Source organism: Chelonia mydas, chromosome 1 (assembly GCF_015237465.2).
Source record: "Chelonia mydas isolate rCheMyd1 chromosome 1, rCheMyd1.pri.v2, whole genome shotgun sequence".
Taxonomy (NCBI): Eukaryota; Metazoa; Chordata; order Testudines; family Cheloniidae; genus Chelonia; species Chelonia mydas.
Window position 1 is genome coordinate 317,655,810 of NC_057849.1, and position 16,255 is coordinate 317,672,064.

General features: G+C 41.0%; 1 protein-coding gene across 4 annotated transcripts in view; it reads left to right on the plus strand.

Moving 5' to 3' along the window:
* Window positions 1–16,255, plus strand: part of CELSR1 (cadherin EGF LAG seven-pass G-type receptor 1) — a 262,839-nt gene that overhangs the window by 154,954 nt on the left and 91,630 nt on the right. For all 4 annotated transcript variants that reach the window (XM_037901572.2, XM_043551096.1, XM_043551104.1 and 1 more), the window contains exon 5: window positions 4,539–4,627. In XM_037901572.2, the coding sequence (XP_037757500.1) occupies window positions 4,539–4,627 (89 nt within the window). The remainder of the gene's footprint in view (window positions 1–4,538; window positions 4,628–16,255) is intronic.

The window sequence follows — 16,255 nt, forward strand, 5'->3', positions numbered from 1 at the left end:
TCACCCTTTTTTCCAGATCATTTATGAATATGTTGAACAACACAGGTCTTAGTACAGATCCTTGGGGGATCTTCTATTTTCCTCTCTCTATTGTGAAAAATGACAATTTATTCCTACCCTTTTTCCTATTTTTTAACCAGTTACTGATCCGTGAGAGGACCTTCTCTCTTAACTCATGACAGCTTACTGTCCTTAAAAGCCTTTGGCGTGGGATCTATTAAAGGCTTTTTTGAAAGTCCAAGTACACTATATCCATTGGATCACCCTTGTCCGCATGCTTATTGACCCCCTCAAAGAATTTTAATAGATTGGTGAGGCATGATTTCCCTTTACGAAAACCAGGTTGCTTTTTTCCTAACATATCAAGTTCAACTACGTGTCTGATAATTCTGTTCTTTGCTACAGTTTCAGTCAGTTTTCTTGGTACTGAAGTTAGGCTTGCTAGTCTGTAATTGCCATGATTGCCTCTGGAACTTTTTTAAAAAATCAGTGTTATGTTATCTGTCCTCCAGTCATCTGGAACAGAGGCTGACTTAAGCAATAGGTTACATACCACTGTTTAGTAGTTCTGCAATTTCATGTTTGAGTTCCTTCAGAATTCTTGTGTGAATACCGTCTGGTCCTGGTGACTCATTATTGTTTAATTTATCAGTTTGTTCCAAAACCTCTCCTATTGCCACCTCAGCCTCCTCAGATTTGTACCTAAAAAGAATGGCTCAGGTGTGGCAATCTTCCTCACATCTTCTGCAGAGAAGACTGATGCAAAGAATTCACTCAGCTTCTCTGTGACAGCCTTATCTTCCTTGAGTGCTCCTTTAGCATATTTGTGTGTATATTTATATATATATGTGCACATATAATAACATATGCATTTTTAAAATGAAATAATCCTCTTATTTTAATTTTTTTCTACTTTAAAAGGGATGTTATTGGGTCCCATCTGGCTGCAATTTAGGTTTTAAATTACAGTTTTACAAGATGTAAGACCAAGAGAATTAGAAGCCTAACTTCCCCTGGAGTGTGGGTGCTCGCAAATGCACCACTGTAAATCCATTTATATTTACTCCATTGATTTACACCAATGTACTTGTGAGCAGACATTGGCACTTTGTGTTTAATTCCTTTAGTTTTATTTCTGCATTATTACCTACAGAGCTCAAAAGACTGTTTTTAGATAGACTTTTTAATGGATAAGTGTTATGAAATAATGTGTTCCTGTTTTGAGAGTTTTGTTTTATTCTGTATTGCCTGTCCTTTGCTTGCCTAAACAAGAACCAGGTTTCAGAGTAACAGCCGTGTTAGTCTGTATTCGCAAAAAGAAAAGGAGTACTTTTGGCACCTTAGAGACTAACCAATTTATTTGAGCATAAGCTTTCATGAGCTACAGCTCACTTCATCGGATGCATACTGTGGAAAGTATAGAAGATCTTTTAATACACACAAAGCATGAAAAAATGGGTGTTTACCACTACAAAAGGTTTTCTCTCCCCCCACCCCACTCTCCTGCTGGTAATAGCTTATCTAAAGTGATCACTCTCCTTACAAGGTGTATGATAATCAAGTTGGGCCATTTCCAGCACAAATCCAGGTTTTCTCTCCCCCCTCCCTCCACACACACAAACCCACTCTCCTGTTGGTAATAGCTTATCTAAAGTGATCACTCTCCTTACAATGGGTATGATAATCAAGGTGGGCCATTTCCAGCACAAATCCAGGGTTTAACAAGAGCGTCTGGGGGGGGGGGGTGGGTAGGAAAAAACAAGGGGAAATAGGTTACCTTGCATAATGACTTAGTCACTCCCAGTCTCTGTTCAAGCCTAAGTTAATTGTATCCAATTTGCAAATGAATTTCAATTCAACCGTCTCTCGCTGGAGTCTGGTTTTGAAGTTTTTTTGTTGTAATATCGCAACTTTCATGTCTGTAATCGCGTGACCAGAGAGATTGAAGTGTTCTCCGACTGGTTTATGAATGTTATAATTCTTGACATCTGATTTGTGTCCATTTATTCTTTTATGTAGAGACTGTCCAGTTTGACCAATGTACATGGCAGAGGGGCATTGCTGGCACATGATGGCATATATCACATTGGTGGATGTGCAGGTGAATGAGCCTCTGATAGTGTGGCTGATGTTATTAGGCCCTGTGATGGTGTCCCCTGAATAGATATGTGGGCACAGTTGGCAACGGGCTTTGTTGCAAGGATAGGTTCCTGGGTTAGTGGTTCTGTTGTGTGGTATGTGGTTGCTGGTGAGTATTTGCTTCAGGTTGGGGGCTGTCTGTAGGCAAGGACTGGCCTGTCTCCCAAGATTTGTGAGAGTGTTGGGTCATCCTTCAGGATAGGTTGTAGATCCTTAATAATGCGTTGGAGGGGTTTTAGTTGGGGGCTGAAGGTGACAGCTAGTGGCGTTCTGTTATTTTCTTTGTTAGGCCTGTCCTGTAGTAGGTGACTTCTGGGAACTTTCAAGCATTCTTACAACTAGTCTACAGCCAAGCTCTGCTATACAACCGCATTTGCTCCAACCCCTCAGACAGAGACAAACACCTACAAGATTTCTATCAAGCATTCTTACAACTACAGTACCCACCTGTGGAAGTGAAGAAACAGATTGATAGAGCCAGAAGAGTTCATTTGCAAGAGTTCAATTCATTTGCAAATTGGATACAATTAACTTAGGCTTGAATAGAGACTGGGAGTGGCTAAGTCGTTATGCAAGGTAACCTATTTCCCCTTGTTTTTTCCTACCCCCCCCAGACGTTCTTGTTAAACCCTGGATTTGTGCTAGAAATGGCCCACCTTGATTATCATACCCATTGTAAGGAGAGTGATCACTTTAGATAAGCTATTACCAGCAGGAGAGTGGGGTGGGGAGAGAGAAAACCTTTTGTAGTGGTAAACACCCATTTTTTCATGCTTTGTGTGTATAAAAAGATCTTCCATACTTTCCACAGTATGCATCCGATGAAGTGAGCTGTAGCTCACAAAAGCTTATGCTCAAATAAATTGGTTAGTCTCTTAAGTACTCCTTTTCTTTAAACAAGAACCAGGTTGTTAGGAAGACAGCCTGAAGATGAATGAGAATAGGCTAAATTCAGCTGGTGTATATTCGAGGAATCCATTTAAATCAATGAAGTTTCATTTGGATTTGCACCAGTGCAAATGAGAGCAGAATTTGCTCAATATATTTAGAGATGCTGTACTCTTTGGAAGGAGAATGGTTTGTTTTGTATCTATGGGTAAAAATTAACATGAAGGTGCAAGTTTTGGACATGTTGGCAGTCACTTTTGCCTATGGAGTAACATGTCCTACCTTTTTTTTTTTTTTTTTTTTTTTAGCAGAGATCAAGACAAAATAATTAGGGATCAATGTGTCTTTCTTCACAAAAGCTTGCTTATGAACTTCTAGCGTAATTTTTCATTATGCTTATCAATGATTGAGACCCCTTTCAAGGTAAATGTAGACCAGATACTAAACTGTAGTCTGTACTGTTTGAATAACCAAGGTGTATTTAAGGGATAGTCATAGACACAGAAGAGAATAGTGAAAGGTTACTTATAAATGTAGAGGAGAATGCATGCTTTATGTTCAATATGTGAAACTATCAGCTTTGTTAGCTTGTGGGAGGGGAGTTTTTTTTTCTGTGACTTATTATATAGGTAGTTTGTCTAATGTTCTTTCTTCTCTTCTTCCTCTGTAACAGGAACTTTTGTCCAAGTGTTTAAAAAAGGGGTCGGATGGGGGGGGGGATCCAAAGCACTTTGCCAGGCCCTTATGTACTTTTGCTGCAAATGTTTGTTTTGTCATTACTTCACAGCAGCAATGAATAATCACCATGCTAGTAGTTCTGGTTTGCATACCTGACTTAACACCCTCTACTCTTACAAATATAATATACAAAGCAACCCTGATTTTAAACAATGATTGGATGCAAACTGTATTGGTTAACCACAAGGTTAGAAATTAAAAATTCTTCTGAGAAAAGTATTTCGTTTCTGTAACACTCCTTCCAGTAAAGCGGTCAGATTCCAGCTTCTCAGCCTTGATTAGAAGGAGATTTCATTGATATGTTTTTAGCCAGCAAGATACTCTTCAAACCAGAAATCAGACTTTTGTTAATGACAGAAAAAGCAGCAAAACTTATGTCAATGTGTTCTCATTTGACAACTTTTTCAATAGTTCTGTTTGTCCTGAACATCTCCTTTTACGTTCTGCAGAAGCAAAAAGAAACATGTTTCACTGACATTGGTGTTACAGAAGTCACTTTTACGTGTGTGCCCCCAAAATAGACTGAAGTAAGACTGATAGTACTCAGCAACTCACAGACTCACACTCAAAATTCTTGCATGTTAAATTACCATCAGTATATACAGTACTGTATTAGGCCTGGATCTCATGGGTGGCTGGTAAACTATTGTCTTTCGGGCAGGACTGTCTTTCTGTTCATGTTTTGTACAATGCTGAGCAGGTCACTAAATCAAAGTAACAGTGATGGTGACTATTTTTTTTTTTCTCTCCTCATGTTCCAACAAACATTTCAGGGGAGACCACTACAACAGTTGCACCATTTGTTCCAGGAGGGGTCAGTGATGGACAATGGCACTCTGTTCAGGTGCAGTACTACAACAAGGTAAGGCAGAACACTTCAGGGGCACTATGAGTAAAGTAGTAAAGACAATGGGCCAGTTAGTGTGTCCTCAGCACAGTTTCATTAATTTCAATGGAGTAACACCAATTTAGACCACCTGAGGATCTGGCCCAGCATATGTAGTTGCCCTGGGATTTCTGTTTTTCTTTTCATTTTTAAATAACCCTGGCACTAGTCCTGCTCACCTGACTGAAGCAAAACTCCCCTGGGTTCTTCTAGAATCTAGTCACAGTAGGGGGCGCAGGCTTGGGTCCTTTGAGGAAGAATAAAATTGAAAATGTTCAGTTATTTTGGGCTTTTTTAGTTTTCAGTTCTTCTAAACCCCCTCATGGTTGCTGAGGGGATGCATTGAATCACCACATTCCCCAACCACTCTGTCCATGCCCTTTGCATCGTCAAGACCACTCAGTTTTGGGATTGCTCAGACTCAAGGTGGAGGGAAGACTGTGACTGTTTTGTGCTGCCACAGCTTCCTCACTGGTAGACTTTCCTTTTGCGGGCCCTCTGACAGTATCTGCTATTGCCTTTTGATATTTTTTACCGGATTCTGATATTAATATTTATTACAGTAGCTAAGTACTGAAAAAGCAGGCAGCACTGCAAGCCATGTATTTCTATTTTGGGGCATTCTCCCATGAAAATTCATGTAAAAGAAACAACATACTGTATACAGAGAATTGGAAAGTTAAGCTATGACATGGTATTTTTTGAGTAATCAGGGCTGACCTACTAAAAATTTTTCATTTGCCATGTACAAAGATATAAGAGATTAGATTTAATGGAAAAAAGGCTATTCCATACACTCAACAAACTAATTAAGGGGTGCAAGGATGCTCATGTGCTCTGTAGGTAGCTTATGGGAAATGTAAGTTGCTGTTTGATTGTGTCAGGGATCTAGGTACACAAGCCATTTCTGTAAAGAACAAAAGAAGGCTTTGAGATTAAATGTTGGGTCATAGTTTAGACACCAGTTTCAGAGCTCCTGTATCTGTAATGGAATTAAATAAATTGTATGGTTATTCAAAACTGGTGCTTTTTAGTCTGACATGATAGCATTATGAAGGATTAAATAAAGAAATAGATGCATACTGTTGGCTGTGTTAGAAAGGAAAGAGGATACTAATGTAAGAAGATAAATAGAAGATGAAGGATTAATATAATCAACAAGTTCTTTTTCCCAGTGCTGCATCCTTTCACCACAATTTGTGTGCGACTTTGAATGAGAGTATTAGGATTTTCATCAGATTCATAGGTAGCGTCTTCTTGCCTAAGGATATTTTATGGAGAAAATAAAATCATATCCAGCTGTGCATTTATTCCTGGATTATGTGCCTTTATATTCACTGTACAACAGAGAAACAGAAGTGTAACTTGTATGTATGTGACCGTGGATACAACGAAAGTCTTTCCTGTAATCTGTAAAACACTGTTTTTGCATGTTCTTGGCTCCCCCCCCCCCCAAGTAAGTAGCTTTAATATAAAGGGAATTATTTACTGAAATGATAAAGAAACGCTTAACATATTTCCTCGTGAGCCATTTCTCTTCATGGGCCAGCAAGCATGGGGAAAGGAACATACATCAGCGGAAGGTTGGATTGCACAGTATGGCTACTAGTTTAAAATTCTAAAGTGCTGCCAAAGAGATAAGGAGTTGAAACAGCTCCAGCGTATTCTCTAAAAGGAAAAGTGATCCTATGCAGTGGTTAAAAATAAACCTTTGCCTCATTTTCAGAGTTTGTTTCTGTTTATTAAAGGGATAGTATAAGTTATTCTGCTAGCATAGTCAAGGGTATTTTACTGTTTAAAGCATTTGCTTATTTGTCTGCCTCTGACTGTGGTACCCCTCCCTCTGAGCTGGGGTAGATGAATCCCCACTGTGAGAGTGGTTCTCAGTGTGAGGGGACTCTTAGGGCCTGTGTGCTGCCCTCTTCCTCCCAACTGCAGATCAAGGCTCACTGGCGAGGGAGGGCAGAGGGGCCTCTGTCAGTTCTGCCATGCCAGGAGGAGAGCGCAGGGAGCTCAACACTTGGGATCAGGGTCAGAAACTGGCCTGCTGGGCTTCCCTGAAATATTCTCCCTGCTTTGCCATTTTCTTTGGAGGAGATTCTTGGGGGGTCACAGATGCTCGGTTCTGAGCCTTCCAGTGGGTATATGGGCCTTTCCCCTTCTATCTCCCAGACTGCTCCAGCTCTTTGAGGAAAAGGGGACATGCAGGTGTTCCTTCCATGTTTCTCTGATGCTGTTCCCTAGAGGGTAGTTATTCCCCCTCCCTCCTATTCTATTGTTAAAAATGCACTAGCTTAGTTTTTGGGATGGGCAAGGAGCCAAAGTTGGGTCTTTCCCCACTTCCCTGGTCATCTCAGGGCTGTTGACATTAAAAGAAGTTGCAATCTCTTCAGGCTGGCCCTGCCCCCTGTGAATGATACAGGAGTCGACCTGAGGAGGGCTTTTGTCTGCAAGCAAGAAATGAAATGAGAGGGCCAGCGGGGGGCAGGGCGCTAAGCTAGCACAGTGAATCTAAAAATATGTTTTCATAAAGAGAGGTCAACATTGGCCCCCGCATTTATAGAAAGGGATGGCCTGGAAAAAAGGAGTGAAACTTTAAGAGTAAAATCAAGCACTGAAGAATGCAATAAATGCCATGGTTCTTTTAACAAGTTCTGAATACAATAAGGACTTAGGTGAACAATATAGCTCAACAGTCTAATGTAATAAAGTGGTGCAGTGAGGAAGGATTGTTGAGGTTTTTATGGGCAAGGGTAAAAGGAATCAAAAATTATTTCACTCTTAATTTCACCTTTCAGCTAATAATCCCTTCTCATCTTCTGTAAACAACCCAGTGAGGTAGTTATCAGTAGACATCTTCTCTGTCTCATACTATTGATTTAAAGGTATGATATTACTTTTAATCACCCTAATGCTGTATTTTTGTTATAGGGACTCTGAATAATCACTCCCTTTCTTTCCACTGATTCCAGGCATGGAAACTCACTGCCACAGTTATTGTTCATGATTTATAAGCCTATTGGAGATACTAGACATCAAAACATAGGGTCTGATTCACCACCCTGTTACTCCTGTTTTATGCCAGCGTAGCTTCGTTCACTTCAGGGGCTTTGAACTTACATAAAATGCAGTGATGAACCATGCATTCAATGTGGTAACCACTCTTCTGAGAAGTATGCATACGTCTGCTTTTTAATATAAAAGACTGATGCTCTATTACTGTGGTAAATCAAGCTTTGGTATCTTCAGCAGTTTATTTGGGAAATCTCTAGCATTGGGGTTGGGGAGGGGAAATCGCACTCAGGTCTCAAAGTTAGTCACATGTGTAGTACTTAACAAATAATGTAAACTATAGTTCAGGCTCCTAAAGTGCCCCTCCAGGAGAGTGCATACCTTGCACCATCTCTCAAGGATGCTGCAGCATGCTCCTCAGCAGCCAGTCCTGCTGGCTGGGTAGGACTGGCTGCTGGCAAGATAGAGCCATGGCCTTGTCTTCTCCTGGCCCCCCCCCCCTTTGAGGCACCCTGGTGTAACGGAGGGGATGGTTAGGTCTTTGTTTCTAGTGATATTTATTTGTAAGGCAATTCCTTGGCAGGCTTATGTTTTAACAAGGTTTGAAGATAAAAAGTCCCTGTGAGGAGTTTGCTAAGGCTGATAATTTAGGGATTTGTGTTATGCCGAGATAAATGGGATGTTATGTCTAAACTTGATATAACTCAGACATGTTTGAATAACGGAATGCCTAAAACGTATGGCTTCATTTAAATTACCCACACAAGCAGGTTTGGAGGGGGAGATAACTCCATATTGTTCACAGGACAGTGTTCATTTTTCAGCCTTGCACCATTTCCAAAAATCCCTCCTTTTCTCCAGCCACACAGCACAAGCTCTCATCCAGCACCTCATCAACTACCATCTTGACCACTGTAGCCTTCTGCTCTCTGGCTTCTCAAACACACACACATCACCTCCCAGCTCAAGGCCAAAACACAGCTACAGTACTTAGATAATCTTCTTTGCCCGTCATTTGGACCATGTCACCCCCCTCGATGAATCCGTTGACAGGCTCCCCCTTCACTGTATCAGACTCCAGTGTCTTGTCCTCTTCTTTAACACCCTTCACAACTTTGCCCCTGCCTATTTATTTGCTCTTGGATCTTGCTGAGTTGCCCCTTCCCTGTCTGCTCTGTCAACAATAGTGGCTCTGTATTGTCTGCTTCTCCCACGCACCTCTTTGCACTTTCTTCAGTGCTGGTCCTTGCACATGGAGCTCCTTCCCCGAGCTAGTGTGTGTCGCTTCTACCCTGTCCTCTTTCAAAGCCCTCCTTTTCTGAATTCTACCAGGATGTTTATGGGAAACTTGCAACTGATAATAAATGAATAGATGGCCATTGGGAACTCGTGCTGTCTATTTTATTAATGGATCTATATTTTATAATTTAAAAAATTTAAATGGCTCAATATAAATCTGCCCCACCCTACCCTGCTCTTGTTGAGCTTCATTCCCCTCCAAACCCCATTTGTCGTCGTCCCCCCGCCCATCTACTTCACTCTGGTCCATCCATTTGTCTGTCTCCTGGACCATCACTTCTGTGCCTTGTAATGCACTACCTATTTGCATGTTTTAAGCTCCCTGAATTCACTCACAAGGCCCAAGCGTTTCCACTCTTAACTCCCTCTTAAAACTCGCTAATTCTGTGCTGCCTATAGTGTATCTTACTGATCTGTACAGAAAAGCCCTTTTGTTATTCTCTGTCCTCAGACAGGTAGACAGTCTGTCTTTAGGCTGCAAGCTTCTTGGGACAGGGACTGTCTCCTTTTACACACCTGGAAAATGCCTAACACACTGTAGGTGCTACCACAAACAAACAACTCAGAACGTTAGAGATGTGCACCTAGGAGGTCTGTGTGACTATGTATTCTTATCATTGTTACACTTAATCTTCCTTCCGTTGGTTTGTTACCCCCCTTCCCCCCCATACCCCTTTCAAAATATCTCGTTTTCAAAGAGGTTGTAAGCTCTTCAGGACAGGGTCTCCGTCTTTCTGTGTTTATACAGCACCTAGCACAAACAGGCCTTGATTCTAATTGGGTCCAATGCAGCTATTGCTGCTGCGAGGGTTGTGATATCTATGCAAAACTCCCATTGACTTCAGTGGGACTTCCATGTGCAGAGGGGTGTCAGGAGAGGCCCCAGCGAGTAGGGAAAGCAGCATTTAACCAGATTGTAGACTATCTTGGAAGATACATTTTAACTGTCTGTCAGTTTATATTTTATTCAAATGAATGAACCGATCTTATCTTTGAATCATCAGCTTTGAACAAAGTGCAGGCAGTTTGTGAAATTTGTAAGGCAGTCAGTGACACTTTGAGTGTCCCTGAAATTTGGATTCCATGAATGGCTGACTTGGGAGTGTGTGGGCTCTCCTACGGGGTTCCTAATTGTTTGATAGTTGGATGTTTAAAATACAAGCCTGCAAGTCTCAACTATTCCAAAACAGGCGAGTGGTGTGGATAGCTCCTGAGCTGTGAGTTTAGATTTATTTCTGCAGCTGAATCAAGGTGATGTTGGGTATGAATGAGGTAAGCTTGGAAATGACACCCCAGGAGTTTGTTTAAAATTAATTCAGAAAGGGTTTGCTTGTTAAAGTTACTGGTAACATTGTTAACAGAGTGTTAGTCAGAAAGTGACCCCCTCATCAGTTGCTTTACTTCTGAGAAGAGACAGATGTTTTAAATACAGAAGCAAGAGGTCAGTCTCTACCCCAGCTTTGCATTTTGTACTAGTTCCTCTAAGGAAAATAAATGTGCAGCCAGCTGTACTATAGGGAGCACGGAGTGGTGAGGTTTTAGTGTGAGTGCCCTGCTGTGCCGAAGGGCCAGATTGTATGCTTAAGAAAATTGATTATTTGTCTGCAGGGTGGCCCAGGAGGCAAAATCCCTCTTTTCACTCCCCAGCAGGCTGGGCGTGCGTGGAAGCTGCATCATCCATGTGGATTGTGCTGGCTTCTCCCCCAATGTGCAGTCAACCTGATGTGTGGGCTAGTAGGAAAAGGAAAGTGTGACCGTGGCTCTGTGCCACCACCACCATATCATTCCTCCCTATCCCCTTGGCGGGATCTGTGCTCCTCGGATATAGTCCCTGTGCTTACCAGGCATAGGGGGTCCATGGCCTCCTTACTACTTTCTCTAAAGGGCCGCTTCCTCTCTTTCCCTGAGGAGTACTTGGGGGTGGAGTTTGTCCTGCCTGCCTCCTCTACTGCAGGGCAGATCCCTGATGCTTCTTCCCCTCCCACCCTCCTGGCTGGTGGCTGTCAGCTCCTGCCAAGCCTCTGCCTCTGCTATTAGGAAACCTTAGGGCTTCCTCTCAGACTGCATTGTTGGAGGCAAGGCTTATGCTGTTTTGTGTCCCTGTTTTAATCTCCCCCACCTTCTTTCTCACACATTGATATTATCCTTAAAATTATGCCATATGGGGCAATGATCAGCCCTAACCTCACTCTATTACAAGGTGCGGGTGAGGGAAATAGAGAGTGTAACCACCCTTTAAGCTTTAGCATGTTAATCATACTACTTCCCAATGGTGCTTAATGCCAGTGACCACTGGACAGTGTAATTCCATTTCAGACTTAGGCAACGTGCAGCGGTGTTCAGTAAGAAACATCACAGCAGTTCTGCACTTGCTCAAATGTTCAGCATTCTGCTACAAACACTAATGTGTGTTTATGCAAAAACATCACAGTAGCAAAGATGACAATTATCAGAGGAGGAGAGGCAGGAATAAAGTTTTAATTAACATGTAACGCATTCCAGTGTTTCACCACCCTCCTAGTGAAAAAGTTTTTCCTAATATCCAACCTAAACCTCCCCCAATGCAACTTGAAGAATTATGAGGTCCCTTCCAACCCTGATATTCTATGATTCTATGATTCTATGTACTGATGAAAATGATTCTCTCCCTCCCCCTCCTTTGGCATCAGTTGACAGCCTTCTTGATTTCAATTTAAATGCCTAAGGCAGATAGATGTCTTAGTGGTGGCAATGGTGATTCTGAATTGAATTTCCTGGATAACAAACACTGTGGGGAAAGAACTAGGAGCTTTGAGCCAGTGACTTTGCTTCAGTGTCAGTCTCATATTAAAAGTCTTGTCAGCTCCCCATTAACAAGATATCTGTTTACCTGCCAGTCATGTTTCTTGCAGTAATAGATGTTTGCTGACTTTTGGGAGGAACGGAGGGTGGGAATTAATGTATTTGAAATTTTTCATTTCATCTTCACCGATTCAACTGGTGCACATGTGCAAATTGTTTATCTTCAGGGGTCCTGATCCTGCTACCTCTCAAGTCAATGGGAGGTGTGCTGTTGAGTTTAAAGGTGACCTGCAATGTAAACAGCATTATTTTAAAGCATGTTTTAATGTCCCTTTTGTAACTTTATATTGCATAAAGAAGGCCTTTAAACTTTTTAAGGTTTTTCTTTTAATTTTGCATATTTTACATTATGACTTCAAGTCTTACCTACCGTATTCTATCGGGAAGAATTTTTGGACATCTAGAGAAGTGGTAGGATTATGACACTATATATATCAAGAAAGTGAAATCTGGTTAATTGAGAAGGGAAAGGTGATTTTTATTCAGACTGTTGAAAACACTTGTTTTTTTGGTTTGTTTCATTTTTAACCCCTATTCAGGTGACTAGTGAAGCAATCTTCAGGGTATTCCTGTGTCCAATATGACGAATAGAGAATTGGGAACCATCATCCATCTACCATATTCCATAGACTGGTAGTTTAATGATAAATGGCAAGGGTCTTTACTTATCTTACTTAAACATTTAAAGAACCTCTGTTTTCCAAGGATAGTATATCTCTGAAAGGCTCCAGCAAAATGTACTGTACAGTATTTTAGACACCAGCTTGGCAGCATACTGACTAATCTTCCTTTGGATTTGGTAGTTTCCAATTATCGCGCCTGCTTTATGTAATTTTTAGGTAATTTTAGTATTGTCCCATTGGCATCTTCATTTCAATTAGCTGAGCTTGCAACCAAGACACATTTCTTGGAAGAGAGGAAAAGAGACTGTCCCTTTGTTTTTTGGTGCTAAATAATTCTTGTAAATCTTCCTCAAGATGAGCATGTCCCACTTCCCTAAGATTGATGTTTTCATAAATATAGGGCCTTGTCTACCTTGTGCAGTTGTGCACATCAGTGGGGTGTGAATTCTCATATGCACCAATGCGTCACTCACTAACTGGCCCTTTTAGACCTTTCTGGCACGCACTAAAAGCTTCTAGTGTATGTTAATTTAATCTTGTCTCAAACGTAACTACATTAACATGCACTAAGGAACTTTCAGTGCACACTAGCAGAGTCAACACAGGCCAGCTGGTGTGGATTAGAATTCACAGCCCACTGATGTTCACCACTTCACCGTGTAGACAAGCTGTAGGAATTATTTGTTACTTTGGAAGAAGAGGAGGAAGTAATGGGGGAAGATATCCCCAGTAAACTAAATGTTGGTGAAAAGTGAGAGCCTGGATGGTGAAGCCCTCTGTTAAGCCACAGAACAGATAAAGTAATGGGCAGTAGCAGTGCAAGCTTCCCCCATTACTTTGCTAATGTGCCTCTAGTCTAACTAGAGTGAGCCCAACGAAGGCGAGACATTAGTTTAGTCTTCATAAATATTAAGTCCTTGGCCTCTGCGGAGTCTGCCAACGTGAGTGGCAGTGGATACATTTAGTGATGTTGACACTCATCCACCAAGAATAGGAACAAAACCACCAGGCCACCCAGTGGTAACCACTTTCAGTAATGATAATGTTGATTAAGAAATCCAGGGTTAATTTCACATGCAGCACCACACTTGATCGCAGCCTATATTTGTCTGAGGAGGTTTTATTGAACCTAGTAATAATAGATTTTGTTTTACTAGTTGAAAACTTCAACCTATTGTTCCAAACTTTTAGTACAACTGCAGTTTTGTTCAGAATTCAAGTTACATCAATAAACTTATATTCCAGTTATTCCTGACTGACTCATCACCTAAGGGTGTTATTCGTCATTTGGCAGGAGATAAAAATGGTTTAAGTATAGACATGTTTCTTTGATTATTACAGGGTATGTGTATGTATATGTATGTGTGGCGTGTACTTATGTGTTTATATGTGAATTAAGTCAGGGTTGCTTAAAAATGTTACTGCCCTACAGGCTAAGTGTGCTTTTTCAACAGCTCAATAGAACATAAGGTAATTTCCCGACAGGCCAGAAATCCTGCACAGAACAGAAAATCCTTATGGAAACCTTGACTGTATATGTACTGCGTATGTTTCAGTAATTCAGTCAAACCACAGAATGACTTGAGCATCTCACTAAATGGCTCATGAAATGACTCACAAAAGTAAGGCTTGCAAGATCAGACCAAGTGTCTGTGACAGAAGCTGTTCAGTCTTCCACTGGTGGTCAAGGATTCATTCCTCGCAACTGCTCAGGGCCCAAGAACTATAAAAACAGCAGGAGTAAATGCTTCAGAAAGAATCTGGAAAGTAAGTGTCACTTGAGCCTTAAGGCTTCCAGTAAGTAAGTGTATATAATACGAACACCGCACTATTCGCTGTGATTGGGTGAAGGATGTCCTCTTGTATTTGACATTATGCAATAAGGTGTAATTCCTTTACTCCTTTGTTTAATTCACTGGATTTCTTTAGGCCATTGAGCCAGTGTCTAGTCCGTATTTTCAGGTGTTTGAACAAAGTTTTAGACACTAGGTGAAAGGCCCAAGTGCACCAAATTTTTCTAAACCACGCTCGTTTCCTTTCACAGGTGTTACAATTAGCAAGGGTATTTAACATTTCTGTTTAACATTTCCTGATGGATTGTCAGGACATGTCACTTTTAGGGCACAATATCAGACATCTCTCTGTTCCCGCTTTTCCCAACCCTTATCCAATTTACAATCACATGGCCCAGCCCCGCGAACTCTTACATAAATAGCCAATATTCACCTGAGTAATACCCTTGAAATATTATTTTTATTTGACCACCCTTTGTGAGGAAGGAATTGAATGCAACTGTCTGTTAGACACAGTTGAATTTTATTTCTCTATATTTCCAAACTAAACATGCAAATTCTTCTGTGCAAGGTAAACATAAAAGTACATAAGAACATAAGAATGGCCATACTGGGTCAGACCAAAGGTCCATCCAGCCCAGTATCCTGTCTACCGCCAGTGGCCAATGCCAGGTCCCCTAGAGGGAGTGAACCTAACAGGTAATGATCAAGTGATCTCTCTCCTGCCATCCATCTCCACCCTCTGACAAACAGAGGCTAAGGACACCATTCCTTACCCATCCTGGCTAATAGCCATTAATGGACTTAACCTCCATGAATTTATCCAGTTCTCTTTTAAACCCTGTTATAGTCCTAGCCTTCACAACTTCCTCAGGCAAGGAGTTCCACAGGTTGACTGTGCACTGAGTGAAGAAGAACTTCCTTTTATTTATTTTAAACCTGCTACCCATTAATTTCGTTTGGTGGCCCCTAGTTCTTATATTATGGGAACAAGTAAATAACTTTTCCTTATTCACTTTCTCCACACCACTCATGATTTTATATACCTCTATCATAGCCCACCTTAGTCTCCTCTTTTCCAAGCTGAAAAGTCCTAGCCTCTTTAATCTCTCCTCATAATGGAACCCGTTCCAAACCCCTAATCATTTTAGTTTCCCTTTTCTGAACCTTTTCTAATGGCAGTGTATCTTTTTTGAGATGAGGGGACCACATCTGTACGCAGTATTCAAGATGTGGGTGTACCATGGATTTATATCAGGGCAATAAGATATTCTCCCTCTTATTCTCTATCCCTTTTTTAATTATTCCTAACATCCCATTTGCTTTTTTGACTGCCACTGCACACTGCGTGGACGTCTTCAGAGAACTATCCACGATGACTCCAAGATCTTTCTCCTGATTAGTTGTAGCTAAATTAGCCCCCATCATATTGTATGTATAGTTGAGTTTATTTTTTCCATTGTACATTACTTTACATATATCCACATTAAATTTCATTTGCCATTTTGTTGCCCAATCACTTAGGTTTGTGACATCTTTTTGAAGTTCTTCACAGTCTGCTTTGGTCTTAACTATCTTGAGCAGTTTAGTATCATCTGCAAACTTTGCCACCTCACTGTTTACCCCTTTCTCCAGATCATTTATGAATAAGTTGAATAGGATTGGTCCTAGGACTGACCCTTAGGGAACACCACTAGTTACCCCTCTCTATTCTGAAAATTTACCATTTATTCCTACCCTTTGTTCCCTGTCTTTTAACCAGTTCTCAATCCATGAAAGGATCTTCCCTCTTATCCCATGACAACTTAATTTCCATAAGAGCCATTGGTGAGGGACCTTGTCAAAGGCTTTCTGGAAATCTAAGTACACTATGTCCATTGGATCCCCTTTGTCCACATGTTTGTTGAGCCCCTCAAAGAACTCTAATAGACTAGTAAGACACGATTTCCCTTTATAGAAACCATGTTGACTTTTGCACAACAATTTATGTTCTTCTATGTGTCTGACAATTTTATTCTTTACTATTGTTTCAACTA